The 20,018-nt window shown below is 45.6% G+C and overlaps 1 protein-coding gene and 1 long non-coding RNA gene across 3 annotated transcripts in view; one reads left to right on the top strand and one right to left on the bottom strand.

Moving 5' to 3' along the window:
• Nucleotides 1-6,026: 6,026 nt before the first annotated feature.
• Nucleotides 6,027-7,930, bottom strand: LOC134564452 (uncharacterized). 2 transcript variants are annotated; one of them, XR_010083565.1, is made up of 3 exons: nt 7,886-7,930; nt 7,168-7,232; nt 6,027-6,689 (listed from the first exon to the last, which is right to left on the bottom strand). It is a non-coding gene; the product is annotated as an uncharacterized LOC134564452 (long non-coding RNA). The 2 variants fall into 2 exon arrangements; XR_010083566.1 differs by having other exon boundaries at nt 7,168-7,235; nt 7,886-7,928.
• A 184-nt stretch (nt 7,931-8,114) lies between these two features.
• Nucleotides 8,115-20,018, top strand: part of LOC134563912 (adapter SH3BGRL) — a 29,825-nt gene continuing 17,921 nt past the window's right edge. The window contains exon 1 of the mRNA XM_063422336.1: nt 8,115-8,269. Within this exon, the coding sequence (XP_063278406.1) occupies nt 8,225-8,269 (45 nt within the window). The 5' untranslated portion in view covers nt 8,115-8,224. The remainder of the gene's footprint in view (nt 8,270-20,018) is intronic.

Genomic DNA, 20,018 nt, shown 5'->3' with positions numbered 1-20,018 from the left:
GAGCAGGGCCTGCGAGCCTGAGGTTGTTCACAAGGTGAAGTCTCAGATTTCAGCATGGATTAAGGAAAATCAGCTCTCGTTTCCATAATAGCTGCAAATGTCTGGCAGTGCCTCCACCACCTATTTTGTGTATTTCCAAAGGGAAAGCACAAGGTGTATTACCACCTCCAGGACCAAAGCACTTTGCACTAAGACTTGAAGCAGGAGCTGCTGCTCTGAGGTGTCACTGTTCCTGCCCAAAGCCAGGACAACCCTTTCTCTAAACTACAATAACGTGGATTTTGCGATCTTCCTAGAGAGCCAGTTCCAACTGGCCTTAACCCCCCAAAAAAGTTTTCCCCAGCATCTAAACTGTACTTTGGTTGTAAATTTCAGCTTCTTTGTGCCATGTCCAGCAGATCCAAAGAACAACAAGCATCAAATTCCAATAGCATTTTACAGACTGTGTTGTTTCATATATTACTATAATTTTCTCCCTAAAACTTCATTTTTCTAGACTAAACAAATTTTGTTTTGAGGCCTCATGATGTCATGGGCTGTGTTTTTTAAATCTTTTGTCATTCTTAGCGGTCCTCTGGACTCTATTTCGCATTCCTGCGCAGGTCTGTATCCAGTAATCAGGTTATAATTAAGTAACAGATCTGAGCGTGGCATTTGCAGAATCAGCAACAGCATCACCATGTTGGTTCAGACTCCTCCTGATCCCCTGTAATCCCTGGATCCCTTTCAGTGCTGCTCCCTGAACAGCTGTTCCCCAGTTCTTGACAAATTCATGGTGACTTTTTGATTTGTCACTTTTTATGTCACCTCCCTCTCCAAGGGCTGAGACGTCAATAGTTTATTATCTTCCTGCACTTTGCAGTTAAGCTGAGCAATTTTCTGTCCACGGAGCCACCCTTCTTCCCCTTCCTCCAGTCAATGTTGATCCATCAATGCCATGATTATTTTGTTAAAACACACCAATTATTAAAGGATGGCTCTGACTGGCCTCCTGAATCATGGGAAAGACATTTTCCAGCTGCAGTGTAACCATGTAACCAATTCAATCAGGCCTCCTTCAAGTTCTCCTGTGTTAATCAAGATTTTAAATAGTGTTTTCAGTAGTTTTCTCCATCTTCTGCATTAAATGTGGCCTGAAAGACATTTCAAGAGCTCTCGGTCTCTGAGTTCTCCATCACCATCAAGGTTTGTGCTTGAGCTGCCTCAGGAGGTTTGTCCCGTCTCCCTACAGTTACTCTTTCATCCTTTCTATATTCTAGGAGAATATAGGCTATAGACAATATAGACTCTGGGAGAATAGAGAATAAAGACCTCTCAGAGAAGTCTTTATGGAAGAGAAACGGGAAATTATTGAAGGATCTGTTAACATCTTCTGAACAACTTGCACAACCAACAGTTGGTTCAGAATGTGCAAGTGGAGCACAGATTTAAAATTCACAACTGATTTTTGCATTATATTTGCTCTCCCTTCTTTTTCACCTTTGCATTTTCTCAAACATTTTTATTCAAAAGAAAAAAATATCATTAAATCACAAACTAAGCTAAACAATGACTAGTGAGAAGACGATTTCCCTCTAATGAGACAGGATAAGCTGCTGTGAGTTGCTGTTATGCTGCAAGTATAAATGGCTGTAACTCTGCAGGAAATTACAGACCTGCCTGTAGTCAGGAAAATAAGTTTATTCTGGAGTATTAGTTTGTAACATGTGACTTTTTGGATGTTTTTGCCCAAACTGACATTTTTAATTCAGTACAAAATCACCTAAAGCTGAACTTAGGAACCATCTCAAATCAAAGCAACAAAACTGAAATTAGTCTTCTTTTTATGTGCCACTGTTTCAATGTGAAAATTCCATGCTAAAATTTGAATTCTCTTTCTATCAGGAGTTGTTGACTCCAGAGGTAAAACCATATGGTCTGCAAACAGAAACATGAGACTACATCAAACCAAAAGTGATCAGCACAGGATGGTCTGTCTGAACAGCCCACAGTGAACTTAGAGTGACACTCAAATGCTGAGGAATGGTTTGAAAATTGGGAATGTCCTGCAGAGGAGAAGGCCTGCTCCTGATATCAGAGATCTGTAGTACTTCAGGAATGTTTTCCTGGACCACCTTCTTGAGCTGAAGTAGATCAGGACATTCCCAAATAGAGGCAGAACAGACCTAAGTTGCTCTTGGGTGATTGACTTCTCACCTTCCTGGAATGGGCAGTCAGATGCATATTCCTTTCTCATTCCTTTGTGCTAAAATTCATGGGTGTTGGAACCTTAGGAGATTTCCTTTCCTCACATTCTGCTCTCAGCCTGGTTCAGCCTGTGCAACAGCCCCATAGTCATGAATTCAGAGGAAGGGAATTTAGGAGTCTGTGTATGTTCTAGTCATGGCACATATGACTGTAGTATTAACACATATTTTTGTGGCAAAATACCACAAAACACTTTTTTGTGTTCTGTGCCTTGTGTTTAAAGTGTCCTTCTGCCTTATTTTATATAACTTTTGGGATGAGTGGATTATCGATCTACAGAAGAGGTTTGTGCTTGGTTAATTCTATAGTTTGTCCTTGGTGATTCTGTGGTTTGTCCTGGGCAAAAATTGATTTATGTGTCAAATTTAGTATTGATTGCAATAAAACATTTAGAGCTTATTAATTTGGGAACATGAGGAATTTAGGATTCTCATTGAGTCTGTTTATCTGTGCTTCAGTAAAACCTTTGGCTTAGCTACAGCTTCTTACCTGGTCCCTGATAGTGAAGGGGGTGACTACATGCTCCAGAGTTGTATTAAACACAAAACACAGGTAAGAGGATACAAAAATGACTTCCAGGGAGTTTCGGGCATCTATCCCAAAGCAGGAGCTCCTACTGGAGTTGTCTGGATTCCCTTGATAGTCAACAGAAAAATGCTGGCACCCTTGGGAGCTGGTGCACTCCATTCTAGGACAGATGTTCAATCAGGCGTTCTAAACCAGAAAATGTATTTCTTCATCTGACCCAAAGATTATTGACAGATTTGGTGCATAAAAATAAATGGAAATGTCTATTTCCACTTATTTCCACAACACACTGGCGCAAGTTGCCCAGAGAGGTTGTGGATTCCCTATCCCTGGAAGTGTCCAAGCCAGGTTGGATGGAGCTTGGAGCACTTTGGGACAGTGGAAGGTGTCCCTGCCCATGCCAGGGGATGGAACTGAATGAGCTTGAAAGTCTCTTTCAACCCAAACCATCCTGAGATTCTATGAGATACCAGGTTTTCAACCCAAATAACAGGAATCGTAGTTCTGTTAATGCTGTTTTAGGACACTTGGCTCAACTGGCCCTTCGAGGGTGGGTGCTCTGAAAGGCAGAATACACAATCCCAAAATCTGCCAAAAGCCTTGTCTGGCCCTGTCTCCCTCTGACCCAGGGCTGGGCTGGATAGAACACAATTTGTGCTCTGAACACTAAATCCTGCCTTTCTCAAGCCCATTCCGTGAGAAACCTACAGTTCCCACTGGCTGTGAGCTCAGAGCCAGCTGGAAGGAAGGAAATGGGGTGCAAATCAGTATCTGCTGCCTGCCATTAGGTGTTGGGGGTTTTTACATTCTTGGAGATGGCCCCTTGCATTCATAGTCTTGGAATTTGCAGAGGCCTTGGGGTCTCCTAGGACTGGCAGATTTGGTCAAAGGATCTGCTCACAGACTTGCTCGCCCCCAAATTCCCTAGGAATCGTCAAATGGCTTCTGGGAAGGCTTCTAGTAAAATAAGTTCAAAATCAGTGCTAAAGGTAGAATGGTTTGTGAAACTTTGCTGAGCTTTCTTGGTCACAACCCTCTCAGTTGCTTGCTGGGTCTCCCTGGGAATGGACTGTAAAAGCTGGGAGCACCAGCCATGTCCTGAGGCTGTGTGTGGAAGCAGTTTTACCCACTCCAGGGGTGCAGGGAGGACCATCTGGCAATGGTTAGGTTGTTATTATTCACTGTGTCCATTGATTCTATCCCAACCTCATGCTTCGGCATGAGACAGATCCTCAGAGGGAGATCTCATGAGTTCCTGTCTGGGAACTCCTCACGCTTGTCCTTTTCCACAAACACATGCAAAAAACTCACTGCAGTTTTCTGCCCCAATTTTGTCTTTTCTGTTTATTCCTGTTAGTCCTCCATGGAAGACTGGTATCAGAAATCATCTTTCATGCCTCCTGCTCCTGCCAAGACTGAAAAATGTCTTATTGTGGGTTTGAATTTTTTGTGAGTCATGTGTCAAACTCTGTTTTTTACACAATTATCTTTGTGTTTCACTTAACAGAATCACAGAATCCCAGGAAGGGACCTTAAAGCTCATATCATTTCATCCCTGCCATGGTCTATCCCAGCTTGCTCCATGCCCCATCCAACCTGACCTTGGACATGTCCTCTGGCCTTGGACATTCCCAGGGATCCAGGGGCAGCCACAGCTTCTCTGGGAACCTGTGCCAGAGCCTCACAGCCCTTACAGGGCACAGTTTCTTCCTAGTACCCAATCTAAATCTACTCTTCATCAGTGGGAAGCTGTTTCTCCTTGGATGTATCTGTAGTTTGCAGCTGTAGTATTCCCTTCCATGTACTTCCTTTGGGTACTGCAGGGTAAGTCAGTGCCCTTCAGGAGCAGGCACAGACTTGCCAGAGCCCAGGCTGGCTGCCAGCTCAGGCTAGTCTGGAGCACACCGAGAGGCAGGGATTAAACGCTAAGTGAGGAGTTGCCTGTGGCCAGCCCCACTCTGGATGGTAGATTGTCTCCAAAACAATCTTTCAAGGATGGTGGAGTCACCATCCCTGAAAAGGTTCAAAATTGTGTAGATGGGGCACTAGGGGACATGTGTTAGTTGTGGCCTTGGCAGTGCTGCGAGATCGGTTGGATCCATGGTCTCCGAAGGCTTTTCCGACCAAAATGATTCCACGGTTCTTTGAAAGCACTGCTGACCCCCACCCCCCAAGGCACCAATGCGCACGTCCCCAGGCCTACAATGTGTCACAGAGCCCCAGGCAACTCCCTCCCCCTCTTCTTCCTCCTCCTCCCTTACTTCCTCCACGTCCTTTTCTTCCTCCACCTCTTCCCCTCCTCCTCTCGGGACGAGGAGAGCGGGCCGGGCCCTGGCCGCGCTCCCGCCGAGCGCCAGCAGGGGGCGCGCCCCGGCAGCCAGCGCGGGGCCGGGTCTGGGGGGCTGAGCCGGGTCTTGGCGGACTGAGCTGGGTCTTGGGGGTGCTGAGCCGGGCCTGGGGGGCAGAGCCAGGACCGGCGGGTGTGGGGGTGCTGAGCCGAGTCTGTGAGTGCTGAGCTGGGACGGGCGGTTTTAAGGCAGCTGCAATGTAATGTCACTCATCGGTTCCACGGCTCAGGTGAAAAACAGCACTCACAGAGTTCCAGCTCTGTGCCCTGTAAGTGACCTCCTCCGCTGTGTACCTGCCACAGTTACCCGTAAATCAAGGAAACCCGGCCTTGCTGAGTTTCCACATGAGGAAGATCTCTGGGACTTCCTTCCCCACCTGCGCCCACAAAGCCTTTGGAGCAGGGGAGCAGTTTCCACCTCCGGCGGCACGGGATGCATTAGGACACGGGCAAAGCCAGGAGACACGCTCTGAGTCACGGTTTGCGCTTTGGTTCCAGTTACTGCAAGGCTGGGACTGGGAATGAAGGATGGATTTCTGATTTCCTGTTGAGAGCGCTGAGCTGATGTCCCTTGCCCATCACACCTTTTCACACAGACACAGATCATCTCCTCTGGCACAAACATGATGCGAGAGCTGACCCTGGCACAGCCTCATGTGTGCCAGGTGGATCATCCAGAATCCACCATCCACAGGTGGATTCTGGATTAATTTCTCTCCGTGATTACAAAGCAGCTGTGGAGCATGTGGGAGTTTGTTCTTCCTGACCTTTTGGACAAGAGGGAATTTGCAGTTGATACTGCAGTATCTTTCGTTGTGAGATTCTCCTACAGTTCCTTTTTTTAAAACAGCTGAATTTGCCAGCACTCAGAAGGCTCCATCCCTGCCTGTGCTCTAAGGAAAAAGTGAGGGGATCTTTGCCATACTGCAGTGTTTTAATGTGAAATCCCAGGATGACTCTGGAATGGCCAATCCCTTGGGCTTCCCTTTTGGGAGCACCTAAAATTTGGTCATTTTTCTTTAGGTTTTGATCTACTTTGAGAAGGATATTTCATCGCTTCCCAAGTGTTTAACAGTGAAAACAAAAACAACACCGTGAACTTAACAAGAGTAGCGTGGGAACAGAAAACATCACATTTTCCCACCAATAAAGTAGAAAATTTATGAGTGAAGAGAACCAAGTTGTGTCAATGATACCTGATTCGTGTATTGCTCTTAAGAAATCTCAATTCATGAAGATAAAATGCCTTCTAGAGTGCACTTTGGAGAGCAATGATGATAGCAGCGTTTTTAGGAGGCAGGAGGACAGGGTGCAGCTCGCCCCAGGTGAATCTCACTCTTTGGAGCCAATTCCAAGTCTCCAAGGAGAGGAGAGCTGGCATCCAGCCAGGAATGTGACAGGGGAGCCCAAAGTTCAAGTGACCCTCCCTCTCCCATTCTCTACCTGCATTTTTTCCTCCTTTCTGATAAGCTGTGGTTTCTCCCTCCTGCGTTCCTTGCCATGAATCAGGTTACACGCTGGAGCCAACAGGAATTCCCAGGGTGTTTCTCGAGCAGCTGGAAAGAGGCTGCAGAAACACAAGCAAAGAAACATTCCTTGAAGAATTTTAATCTCCTGGACTTAACTCAGTTTGTTTTAAACAGATTAGAAAGTACACCATTTATTTTAATAAATTTTGAAATTCCTTGAACCAGGGAATTTTTATGGCATACCATCATCCTCAATAAATTTTGGTTTATTGCTTTTTCAAACATACTTAAAACTAGTGACGGCTTCAAAGATTCAGATAAGTATCATAAGTAATATCAAATTTAGGCATGTCCTCCTCAAAACAGTTTTCTTTCCATTACTATTGGCAAATTAATAAAGCAAATATGGATTACTTAATTAAATTCTTTTTAATTCAATGGATTTTTAAAAAGATAATAGTTTATTGTTAGAAAAATGAATAATTTGAAACAGGAAAGCTTGTTTGGAAAACTCATTTCAGAAATACCGCCTTGTTTTTCGCCAAGAGCAGAACAAACATCTTGCTTTCATCTTACCTTGTAGGTGTAAAATTGTAGCTTCTTGTGCTTATCACTGTACATACTTCCTATTTGTTGTGAACCTGCTATCAGAATAGATAACAAAATATATATGAGGTAATAGTTGGAGTACCACAGGCAAGTGGGAGACAGGTGCTGGGTATAGATATCCTTCAATAACATCTCACCATGACTATAACAATTAAAAATGTGCGGGGTTTTATGCTTTTTTTTTTTTTGTGTGTGTGTGTAACATACAATAAGCACAAGAACGCGAAGAACTCCACTGGATGCCACCTGTCCTTTGGCACGGGCTAGCATATCACTTGGACAGTACCTTCCACGCTAGAATAGATTTTAAAAGGAAATTCTTAATTCTAAGCACCATTACGCAGAAACAGCCGCCCACCGCTGACTTCTTGCGCCCCAGATCGGTGTCACGGCCAAGGCACGGGGCTGGCGGTGCTGCCGCTGCCCTCGCCCCGCGGCCGCGGGGGAGTGGGGCCGGCCATGGCGGCTGGAGGGCAGCCGGTAACCACGGGCCCGGCGCGGAGCCGTGGGTCGTGAGGGGAGCGGCCACGAGGGGACCCAGCCGTGAGGAAAGCGGCCATGAGGGGACCTGGTGCTGAGGGGAGCCGGAACCGAGGGGAACCGGCCGCTACCATGGCGACCCCCCACGCTTGGCTCCATCCCTGTCTCCCGCCCCGGTGTCCTCCGGTTCCCCCGCCGCTCTCACCCCGGCCCCGGAGCGGCCCAGCCCCGGCGGCCATGGCTCCCCCGCCCCCTCCCCCCCACGTCTCGCGCGGCTCGTCCAGAACGCTCCTCCTCTCCTCTTTATGTCGTCGCCTTTTTTTTTTTCTTCCCTTTTCTTTTTTTTACTATTTATTTATTTAATTAATTTTAAAGAACCCATTTTCCGCCCTTCCGGGCTCGGGCGGCGGTAACTGCGGAGCGAGGCGGGGCAAGCGCTCCCGCCGCCTCCCCGTGCCCGCCCTCCCGCCTCAGCCCCAGCCCGCGCCCAAGCCGGCCTCACACGCCCACCGCCCGCCCGGCTCCGCATCTCGCCGCTCCCAGCATGGTCATCAAGGTCTACATCGCCTCGTCCTCCGGCTCCACGGCGGTAAGCGGCCCCCGGGGGAAACTTGTGCCGGGCAGGGGATGCCGGGGGCGGCCGAGCAGCGTGGGGAGAGGCCGGGGCAGCCGCGGTCCCCTCACGGCGCCCGGCGCTGTGCGGGCGGTGCTGCGGCTGCCGCCGACGGAACGCGGCATTTCCTCGGTGATCCGGCACCCCTCGCCCTGTGCTGGGAAGGCAGAGCCACCACTATTTGGGGTTTTTTTTTTGTTGTTGTTGTTCTTGAAGTTAAATTCTAAATGTGTCGTCCGTTATTTGGTTTTGATGAGTTTATTACTCGTTGATTGTGGCAGGGGTGTATGGCCGCTGTCCCAGTAGCCTCTGGTTCTTTCTCTGTTGGGAATACTGGATTTCGCTTTTCGTAGCCCCAGTGTGTTGTAGGCAGAGCTCGGACTGTGTTTTTCAAAGGGAAAATAAAGAGATACACAGAAATAGCGGGTTTGTGCCTAGGTTCAGGTGTAGCTCTGTGTCCTCAGGATCATCTGCTTTCTGTTTGATCCATGTGGGAGATGCTCCGAGGCTGAAATCCCGGGGATTTGGTTGCACTTGGTGCTGGAGAACTAAAAAATGACAAGTGTTCAGAAAATGCCAGCAATTGCAGTTAAAGATCAGTGACTTTTACTACGAGGAAATAAAGAGTCTGAGCTGTGGCTGTATGATGACCTTTTCCTGTCACTGTTCGTGCTTCAGGTCCTCAGACTTTGGGAGGATAGTGAAGTACAGAAGATAAAAACAAGCCCTCAGTGCATTCTCCTTCTTTGCTTGAGTGCAGCCCCACTGGTCTGTGGGCTTCAGCAGATCAAATACCAGTTTGGTAAGCTTGGGGAGATGGGCTGCAGATGGCACAGGAGCCTGTGCCTCAGGTGTCCCTGCTGTCCCTCCCTTCCCGTGTCATTTTTATTAAACTTGATGCCAGCACTGACAGTGCCGGTGCTGGTGGTGAAAAGCGGAGGATTGTTTCCTGCTGATCTGGGGAGGGTCTTGAAATCCTGAGTAGTTCATTCATAAAAGGGATCCAAAGAGATTTCTCCTGGGTTTGTACAGAATGATCATCTGGAAGGAAAGCAGCAGATTGGAAAAGTAATCCTTTCTTTGTATTGCAGCTGTTAATAGGTTTCGAGTTGACTGCCTCAGTTGCTATAGATTTTTATCAGCACCCTCTTCATGGCACCTATTGATTTCTGTCTGTCTGGTGATACTGAGCTCCAGGGGTGAAAGCACGGATCTCTGCGTTTTTCTGTTTTTAAATCAGGTTTTTAATTATTAGTTTAGCGTTTTCTACAGTGCTTCGTGGCCCTTATGTGGGTTGTACATGTTACAAAGCTCCAGTCTGACTAACTGCTGCCTTTCAGGCTCCTTTGTGCATCCCTGCCTGTGGAATTTGAATGTAGCGTTGGTGTAGTCTGTTTTTTGGGGAATTTGAGCATAATGTGCACATAATTGTCAGTTTTATGACGTGTACATTTATATATATATATATAGACACACACATACAAATCATGCCTGTGTCTAAAGCTGGAGCAGCTCAAGGGATCTTGTGGTAATGAGCAAGACTTGCACATTCTTGGATTCCTGCGTACCGAGGGTGTTTCTGTTGGCAGGACCAGCCCAGCACCTCACTGGGTGATGTTTTCTTTCCAGTATAAGAATTTTAATCAATGTTTCAACCTAAAGTAAGAGGGAGGCACCTCTTTCAGGGGAATGGGAGTGAGTAGTTTCTGTGGCTCTTGAAACCATTGGTGAGACAGGCTTTGCGTGGAGGACCAGAGAAGCCTTTCTGGGTGCTGAATTTGAAATAACCCACTCCAGGAATGGAAAATCCACATCAGAGAAGATTGCTAGATAGAGATGGAACAGAGACAAGGCTGTTTGCAGCGAAGTGACTGAACTGGGTAACATCAGCCTGGGAAGGGCTCTCCCTCCTGCTAAGTCATCTTTGTACTGTAGTGACACCCAGCACTGTGTTATTTTGGGTTTTAAAAGGCTAATTTGCCTGAGTAGAAGCAAACCAGAAATAAGTGTCGAATCTCCTCCTCCTGCCCCATTTCTGTGAGCTGAAGAAGCTTTTGTGAGACTGCAAAGTGTCTCCCGCTGAAGAAAAAGAGTTGAGGTTGCTTCACACCTCACGCCCTGGGGCTGTGAGTCTTGGAGGGTGCCCAAATTTTGTGGTCTAGTATTGGCAAAGTCCTGCTTTGTTATGTGGTATAATTTGCCACATCACAGTGTATAAAATGTTTTCCCCAAGGCACTTTTCTCTATAATGTTTATGTTCAGTATGATGCATCTGTGAGGAAAAAACATTGTGTGAAGCTCATGTCTAAGCAAAGACATTTTATGAGTGTGTTTCAAGTGATTTCTGGAAAGTATGATGATTGACATCTTGTCTGGCCTCCTATTTGAATTTCATTCCATAATGTGATAGTTCCAGCACCAGTTTCCTGCTGTGTTTGAAAGTCTTGCTTGGGAAGTGGCCCCTTGTCTTTAATCTTCCTCACCGTGGATGCTGTGCTGGCGAGTTGTGGGCTAGGCAGGGATGCATGGGGATTGTAATTACGCAGATGAGGTTGGGACACCCACACGGCATGTGCATGTGGAGCTGCTGGGCAGGAGCCTTCCTGCATGGCAGACAGTTGAGGTGAGCAGTGTTCTCAGCGTGGGACAGTGGCAGAAGGTACGGACAGAAATGAGACGCAGATGCTGCGTTCGGAAGTGCAGGAGCATTGCAGGAACAAGGACTGTGCTGGCTGTGAGAGGGGTTTCACTGCAACCTCTCATTCAAATCCTTCAGGAGGTGAAAGGAAGAGAGGCTAAGAGTCATTAGACTCCTGCTCCTGGTAGAAAAGGATACAAGGAGGAAAGAAGCTGAACAGCACATATCCAGTGTGTGATTTTCTCCACAGGATTTTGGTATTTTGTTGATCTTGGGGCAAAAGGTGCCCGCTACCAGAATCCCTTTCTTCCTGAAGGCAGCTGGATTGCCCATTTTATTGATCTCAAGTGTAAGAGAACCAGCTGCTTAAATTCTTCTTGGTCTTAGGAGTGTGCATTTGTTGCCAACAACTGCACAGGTCTTGAGTGGGGACTTTGAGAGAATTATGTATTTGTTCATCCAACACCCACCTGCAGTTCCAGGGATATGGGTGAAGCTGGAGGCTGTGGCTGTGGAAGTGAAGTGCCAGCACTGGTGGTGGGCTGAGCTCTGTCCTGTGCCACTGCCAGTGCTGGGGGCTGTGCAAATTGCCACATCAAATGTCTGGTGTGCAGATGCTCCTTCGAGCCAAGTGCTTCATCTTTGTAGTCTCCATCCCACATTTCCATCTCTCCCAGCTCTGCCCTCCTCCCTTGTTTTGATGTCTATGTGAGTGGTTTTCTTTCCTTGTCTCCTACTGCGACTGCAGGCATGGCAGAAAGAAGAGATAATCTCCTGAGTTGGAGTCAGAGTTCTGTATTCCACAGACCTGCTGCTGTTTAGGGATGGTTTTAGAGAGGAAAGGAAATTTTAATTTATTTTTCATTCACAAAATTAAGGATGTGGGGGGTTCATATTTTTCTTGTATAGCGTATTGTCTTTTTGCCTGGGAAAGGATCTAGGTCTTCTCCTCCCCACCTCCCAAGAAATGAAGAGGAAAGTGGACCATGGTCTGGAGAATGAATATTTGTTTGCAATTACTCTTTTCCCAGTAAAGCACCAGAAAACTTGCTGGTGCTACCGGAGAAATATAACCTGTGGCAAGTGCTTCCTGGAGCATTCCAGAGGAGAACAGCTCTAGATAAGAGCTGTTGGAAATGACCATGTGTAACCACCAGCTCTTATCCCTGTTCAACAGCTCAGGGCTTTGGGAAGACTGGCGAGGCTGCTTCATCCTTCTGAAGTTTGAATCCCAGGGAAGTAATACATGGAGAGGTGGAGACTGTATTAAAAAATGGTATTTTGCATTTAAATCCCCCTAGGGCCTTTTTTCTCAGAGGGTCACAGTAAACGCAAATAACGCCACCATTACAGAGAATGAGCAGTGTGTATGTGCTTTATGTTTGTGTTGTTTGGCTGCTGTGAGGTTTCATGGAATCAGAGAATCATCCAGGTTGGAAAAGGCCTCAAAGCTCGAGTCCAACTTTGCAGTGGTGGTGCCGGGCCATGGTACGAGGTGGCTCTGAGGGGAAGTGCAGCCACAGCAGGGTGTCTCTGTGCATACAGTCCTTATCAGTGTGGATCACAAGTGTCCCTTGTTCTGCTGCCACGTTCGAGGTTCCCAGCATGCTGTCGCAGCCCGGATGTCTGTGGTCGTGTTTGTCGCCGCAGAAGCCCCGAGCAGCGGCAGCAGACAGTCAGGAGCAGCTCGTGAACTTCCTTTGGGCTGCCTGGCCGGGCAGTTTATGTGGAAAGAAAACACGGATAAAAATCGTTGGTAAATAGTCTTGTACTGTGATGCAAGTTTAGGTAAACGCACATATTATGAGAAAATAAGCTGCATCTGTAGTTAAAAAACAATCTCATGGTGCATGTATGTTTTGGGGATACCCAGCTCATGCGATTTATATACCATGGGTGAAAACTGGTGTGTTAAGCTAGGTATTGATTTTTAAACCTTGTGGAACCATAGTACATGTGAAGGACTGTTTTGGATACCCAGTGTTCACCAAAGAGAGTTTCTCTCAATAAAATAATAGGAGTTGTTCTGAGTTAGAGCTTTTGGGATGGAAGACAAAATCCATAATGCGGCTCAAGCTCGGATGTGTTCCATCTGCCTCCTGGGTTGTTTTTTGTAAAGTCATTGTTCCAAACTTGAGATAAGTCAAATATTTTTCTTAAAATATTGCATTCAAATTTTTAATGGAGCCAGAGATTAAACTGACTGCAGTTGTTGCAATAATTTTAATATATCAAAATAAAAAACATTCTACTGTGCTTAACCGAAACCAGTTTCTGACAGCAGGAGAAAGATGGAAAACTCTATTCCACAGTTAAAGCCAGGAAAGGCTTTTTGCTGAGAATTTTTCTAGGTTGTATATGCTGGTAGGACAGTGTTTATTCTGAGGTGGTGCATCAGGATTATGTCTCTGCTTGGGGAAAGGAGGTAGATTTTGGGGAGAGGCTGGGTGCTGTCAGTTTTTGCTGGCTTTCCCTTGAATCCTGAACTGCACCACATTTTAAGATAGGATCCACACAGTGTTATGTCGGGGCTAAGCACTTGCTCGTTTTAAATAAATATTTATAGAGTTGAGCATGAAACTTTCCTTGTCCTGGGGCATTAAAGTTACACTCACAAAATTCCTCTGACTCCAGAAGTCAGGGAATTGGCATCTGTGTTAACGAGCAGAGGGTGCCAAGACTTGAGTCTCTGCAAGGTCATTCTTACTCCTTCCAGGAAAGGAGGAATTGGGGAGAGGGCAGACAAAGGGAACTACACCAACACTGACAGAATTCAGCTGTTCATGGTCAAAACAGAAATGAAACATTCCCCTCTATGACAAAAGCAAGAGCTAAGGATGCATCATTTCCATAGCCAAAGGCAGGTGAGCTCTGCCTGCTCCTTGTGCTCCACAGCCTTGGAAGCACCAATCTCAGTTCCTGTCACTGACTGGAGAGATTGAAACCTGAACCAATCAACATCTTATTCGATATTCTGCTGTTCATGAATGTTTCTGCTCAAATGTGAAAATTCAGTGTTAATGCCATTTGGTTAACCCCAGCTGTATACAGGAGAGACTTTCAGTTTATGATTAAATTTAAATGCTTTTGTTGGTCAGATACTTAATAAAGCCTGAAAGAGCTTTAATTTTAATGCTTACCTAATGTCATTTGTCCCAGAAAAAAAGCTTCCGTCCAGGAGCACATCCTTCCTGGGACAGCACCTCCAGCTCAATACTAAGGCCATTTTCTAACACTGAAAAGGCAGCAGGGTGAGACTGAGCTTTAACGCACCAGAAAAAAATGTGGAGGGTCATCAGTTCAACTGGCCTGACTGAGGTTTGTGCTGTCAGGATACAGCTGAAGTTGTTTTCACATCCTGACTTACAGCTCCTTCCTGGACTTGGTTTCCCCTGTGAGATGTGGATGTGGCAATTTATTTCTTTAATTAATGATCTGAAGTTCAGTTTTTCCCCTGTTTCTGTGCATGAATCAGCCTCTCTAGAAATTCTAAAGGCGCTCAAGTGTAAAATTTTAACTATTACCTGTTGTTTGATTGCTGGAGTGTTGGAGGGAAGAGAGGAGTCCAAGGCAACTGTGGTTTGAAAAAGGATCTCAAGGAAATCTGGGAGCTGAGGGCCATCTTCCAGTGCTGCACAAATGGATGTTATTCTTCACTGGCTCTTTCCCAGGGAATGGTGGACAGAAACTGCAGGGAGGAGAATCAGTGCAGTGTCAGAGGAGAAAGATATGCCTCACACCTGAGCTACCTGGAGCATAGGAGGGAGGGTGATCCATAATACTGAATCCCTGGACTTTTGGACACACGTTATCCAGGTTAGAAATCTTTTTTTCCAGAAAGAGACTAAGCTGATGTGGGATAAGAGATAAGGATTATTTATTTTCTTTTTGGCTTATGTAATTGATTGCACATCAGTTACAGAAAACAGATAATAATCAAGATTTGGAAATACACAGGCATCTTTTACAATCTGCAGAAATTACCAGGAGATTCCCACAGACATCTGTGCTGGACTCTAAGCAAACAGTGTAAGAACAGCATGCTGTTGCTGTCCCAGATGGAAAACTGGGAAGAAACAATGGTCGTCCTGTGCAAGAACAAGGTTTAAACTCTGCTAAAATACTGTTAAGCAGAGAGGTCTTTGACCCATACTAGGCAATTCCACAAAAATACCATATTCCTGGCCATGAAAAGCAAACAGAATGTCAGGAATGTTTAGGATGAGAAAGGGCAAAAGAAAAAAACCCAGTGAATAAATGTATGGTGAGTATGTTTTTAGTAGACTAGAATAATTGTCTTTATATGATAGAAGAAAGTGAGAAAAAGGAGAAAAGTAGGGTGAGGTGATCACTGTAGGAGGAACAACCAAATAAGGCAGAATTTGTGGATAATAAGGTGGAAGCTGTGGCTGCCCCACCCCTGGGAACATCCAAGGCCAGGTTGGATGGGGCTTGAAGCAACCTGGGCTAATGGAAGGTGTCCCTGCCCATGGCAGGGGGTGCGACTGGATGGTCTGTAAGGTTCCTTCCAAGGCAACCCAGTCCATGATTCTGTGAGTTCTGGAGTTGATAAAGAAAGCGCTGAAAAAGTCTGAAATGTGATAACATCTCGTCAAGCATGGGCGAACAAACAGGAAGAGATTAGTAGTAACTTTTCCTAATGGAATGACTGGAGGAGAGCAAGTGGAAGTGGCAGGTGGCAGGTTCAGAGTAAATGAAGTGCTTTGTTTGACAACACAGATTTTGGGGAGGAGCTCCCTGCCAGAGGACGTGGTGTACAGCAGAAAGTGCATGGGCTCGGGAAGCAGTGAGACAGATTAAGGGGAAAAGTCTATTAAGGGCTATTAAACATCACTACTACACCTCTGAGTCAAAACTGTGAATTATTGGAGTCTGGGAAGAAAGCTGGATGTGGTGTAGCTCTCTATGCTCAGTCTGTTGGCGTGCTCTTCCCTGGGATCTGTGACCAGTGTAAACAGGAGACTGGGCTAGACAAGTGTTGGATCCAACCCAGTAAAGCTTTCTTGTCTTCTTGAATGAAATTGGCTCTGCTCTCAAAATTATGTTAACAGTTTGCATTAAAAAAATTAAAACCATATTGTCCCAGAAAATGTTGGGTGGAAAATAATATATGTGTGTGTTTGGGATATGTTGGGTTGGTGTCTCAGCGTGTCTTACATACGAAACAAGCATTTGATGATTCCAAGACCAGCATCATCTTGCAGATGCTGACACACTGCAGATTTAGCCCATGTTTAGGGTAGGTGACCAGACACACCTCTCCTGCCTTAGGCATAGATCAAAGTCAACTGGAAAACCCTGATGGAAACAGCAAACACAAAGCCTCTGGGAAAAATAATCACAGTTTTCACATAAACCCACATTTTTATGGGAGTACTTGTTGCCAGGCAGGTTTAAACAGCACTTCTCTATTCACCTCATGGGATCACCCTCTGGCTGTGCTTATATCACTGGGAATTCTGCCATGGACTACAGCAGGACAAGATTTTATTCCTTAGGAAGCACTTAATGCTGCTTATCCAAGACATTCCTGTGCACATGTTGTGAATGTATTTGGCCAAAGCAGCAGCTGCAGAACAACTGGTAGAGCAGGAAAGGAACAGAATAACTCCATGAATGAATTAAAATATATCCCAAAACATTCTCACTGGATATGGATAGAAATTAAGTTCAAGTGAAGCTAATTTATAGCTAGTAGATGTTTGGTGGTTTGTTGGTTGGTGGTGGTTTTTTTTTGTTTTTTTTTTTTTTTTTCTGTGGGCAGGAGATACAATATATGGGAATAGAAATATAAAGGAGCAGGTTTGCAAATTTCCTTGTTGGTGCTCCAGTAATCCTGATTAAGAACTGGAAATTCCACTTTGTAATGCAGATAAACAAGTCCCTTCATTTTGGTAGCTCAGTCCATGGAACCTTTGTGCCTGAGCAAACTTCTTCCAAATTCCTGTTCCCTTCCATCACATTACAATGTACCAGGAGGTCCCTGTGAGAGCTTCCCTTCACCTTCCAAGGTCTGGGGTTTGTTGTGTATGTTGTGGAAAGATCAAAGTAAATCCAGAACGCTAACTTGGGAAATGTTCCCTTCAGGAATTTATACTTGGATGAACTGAGGAGCTGGACAGACGGCTCCATCTTCCATGGGATGATTTGGGACCCAAGCTGGCAGCTTGGAAGGCATTGGGAGAGCCATCACCTCCCACTGCCAGACATCAGCATTAGGCTGAGACTGAGGAACAGCAGGGGAACGAAGCGATTTTGGCTGCTTGCCCAGGCCTGCAGAGCTCCATCCTACAGCAAATAAACAGCTGGGGACTTAAACTTTGATAAAATAAAATGCAGTGTGTATTTATCTTAGTTTCTGATTGGGATAAGCAGATGCTGGCTTGCACTGAGGCAGAAGGAAGCTTGTGGTTTAAGGAAAAAAAAAAGCAGATACTGTGGTGACAAAAGGGATCTGTAAAACTTAAAAAACACGGTGGGGAGTTGCAGAGTGGCTCCAGGTCATGGCTCCAAGGCATGGACAGCATCCAGATTAGTGCTCCTGCCCTGGGGTGAGGGTGGCGCTTGCCTGCGGGCTGCAGGGATGCAGTGGGTGGGAGCAGCCTGGTAATGGGAACAGCCTCACTGTGTTGGAAAATGCTCCATTTTATTAATTCCGGGAAGAGTCACTTCAGGATGTCTCCTGAGCAGTCCTGAGAGCAAACGCCTAGGCACTGGTCTTCCTGGCTACGGCAGGCAGAGCTTGGCCAACTCCTGTATTGTTTCAGCTGCCCAAAGTGTTAGAAACTGCAGTGTGGCCAGGTCTTATGAAAACAATTTATTTCTCCCACTTAGAGACACAGTTTTTAGACAATATTTTGTCCAAGTAATACAGAGAAGGATCTGGGGCCTTCAGGATGATTCACACTTTAAATGTCACCCTGGGCAATTAATTACTGGTTCAGAAAACTGCTGCTCATAGGGGCTGTGCTCTGCTGAATATTTCCTCTCACAGATGCTTTTGGGATGCTGTTCTTTCTCAAGATAGCCTGGCTCTTCTTGCAAAGAGGTGGAAAATTTGTACTTAATCCATAGCTTTCTCTCTTCCTTTGTATTATGATATTTAGGTATTTTAGTTGAAGAAAAAAGCTTTGTTCTCTTTAAACAATTACTTGGTTTAATTTAGAACTGTAGTCAGCAAAAAGACTCTTTGTTAACTAAGGTCTGTGGTATATGAATTCTTCAAAGATGTAAAGTAATACACATCAGAAGCACCTGAATCCCTAAGGCCATGTTATATTTCTTCTTAAAGTAATCTTTTATTTAAAGAGTAAATGCCTGGCAATATAAAGGCAGTGAAACAGCAATTAATGCTGTAAACTTTTACTCCTGTCGGTTAATTTAGCCTCTGTGTGCTAAACCATACAGGAAATAAACTTTGCTTTATTGTAAACCACAGGGGCCTCGTGCAGAAATGTCTGTGTTTTTAACTCCTTTCCTAACCAGAGTTCAGCTCGTCACACAAGCACAACCAAACCTGGTTTCCTTCTGCTGTGGAGGGCTCCTCATCTCTAGCAGAAATCTGCAGCTTCTGAAAAATAATTACGGGAGCAGCTGTTTCAATAAACCCCCCAAGCTGCAGCCCTCTGTGTGTGTTGTTATTTCAGGCTGCTTCTCTGGAAATATTATTGGAGTGCTGGGCTGATGTGGAGGGTGAAGTGAAGTCTCGGGGGCGCTGAGGTGGGACCTGGATTCTTGTGTCAGTCCTTACTGGGTAGAGTTGCTGCCAGTGTTGGACAGACCTGTCCTGGGAACTCCATTAAGATGAAGATAAAGGAGAAATACTTCTTCTGGCTTTCAGAAAGAGGCTGGCTGAAAAAAACAGATTTAGAACCTGACAATGGGTGTGGGGTCCAGACTATCAGGACTTTTTAAAGCTTCCAGAGCAAGCAGGCAGGCAACCAGTGGCACCTTCGGGGCCTTTCCCCTGCTTTTCTCTGCCACATGGTAAATGTTTGAGTATTTAGAAATATATCCTGTATAAGAGAGTTGTCTGCATCTTGTGATACTGAGCCTCACTGGAGATTGGTTGTGTGTGTGGTACATTGCTTTACAGTCCATGTGCAAAGCCTGTCTGTGGGGCTGGGCTGTGTATTGATACCTTTTGTAGAATCAGCCAGAAATGATCCCTGAAAGTAAATAAGCAGTGATTAGAAAAAATAATTATTCCTGATGGCTAACAGCTCAGGAAAGGAAGCTCTAAGAGGTGAAAAGAAAATTATTCAAGGAGTCTGTGACAGAGGTAGCTTGGACTTAAGGATATATTTTTTTCTTCCACATAGCAAAAGTTCCCTGTTTTGTGACTCAGGTGAGAAAGTCCAGTGAGATGCTGATGTTGTGGAGACTCCAGGAATACACAGAACAGCAGCTGGCTGATGGGAGGGAATGCTCCCAGGCCCTGCCACTCTCAGCCCTGTGCTGTCCAGGAGTTGTTTGGTACTGGGCTTTGGGAGGAGTGGATCTGTTTGTTTTTATTTAACCCAGCCCTGAGTTTGGATGCTGTGACAAGGCACATGAAGACTTCCAGGGAAACTCAGCCTGCCAAGCTCCACGTCTGCTGCAGAAAACAACTGTGTGTAATAAATGAAGAGTTCATATTCTGCTGCTGCTTATGCCTTGTTAGTGCATAACTGAGATAATGGAGCCTGTATTCCGCAATAGGAAGCTCGCTCTCTGTTGATTTTGGACCAGATGAGCAGTTTTCAGGCTTACAAAAGTCAAATGCCACAAGACTGACTTAGAAAATTGCCAAGGGTCAATTTATTTAGTATTGCAGTGGTGGTGTTTCCCTTTGGACAATGACAATTCCGGGTGCTACAGTGGTTCATGGGCAGTGCCAGTGGTGGTTAAAGCTGTGGTTTGCCATACATCAATGTTTCTTCACATCTTCACCTAAAGGAAAGTAAGAGGAAGCCTAGGTCTGGAAACTTGATTTTGCAAGATATGTTTGTTTTGGATAACCTCAGTAGTCATTAAAAAAATTCTGATATGTGAATAATTGCATTTGCAAGTCGTTCCTGCTGCTGA

The sequence above is a fragment of the Prinia subflava genome, chromosome Z (assembly GCF_021018805.1).
Source record: "Prinia subflava isolate CZ2003 ecotype Zambia chromosome Z, Cam_Psub_1.2, whole genome shotgun sequence".
Classification (NCBI taxonomy): Eukaryota; Metazoa; Chordata; class Aves; order Passeriformes; family Cisticolidae; genus Prinia; species Prinia subflava.
This window is presented reverse-complemented; position numbering and strand designations above follow the sequence as displayed.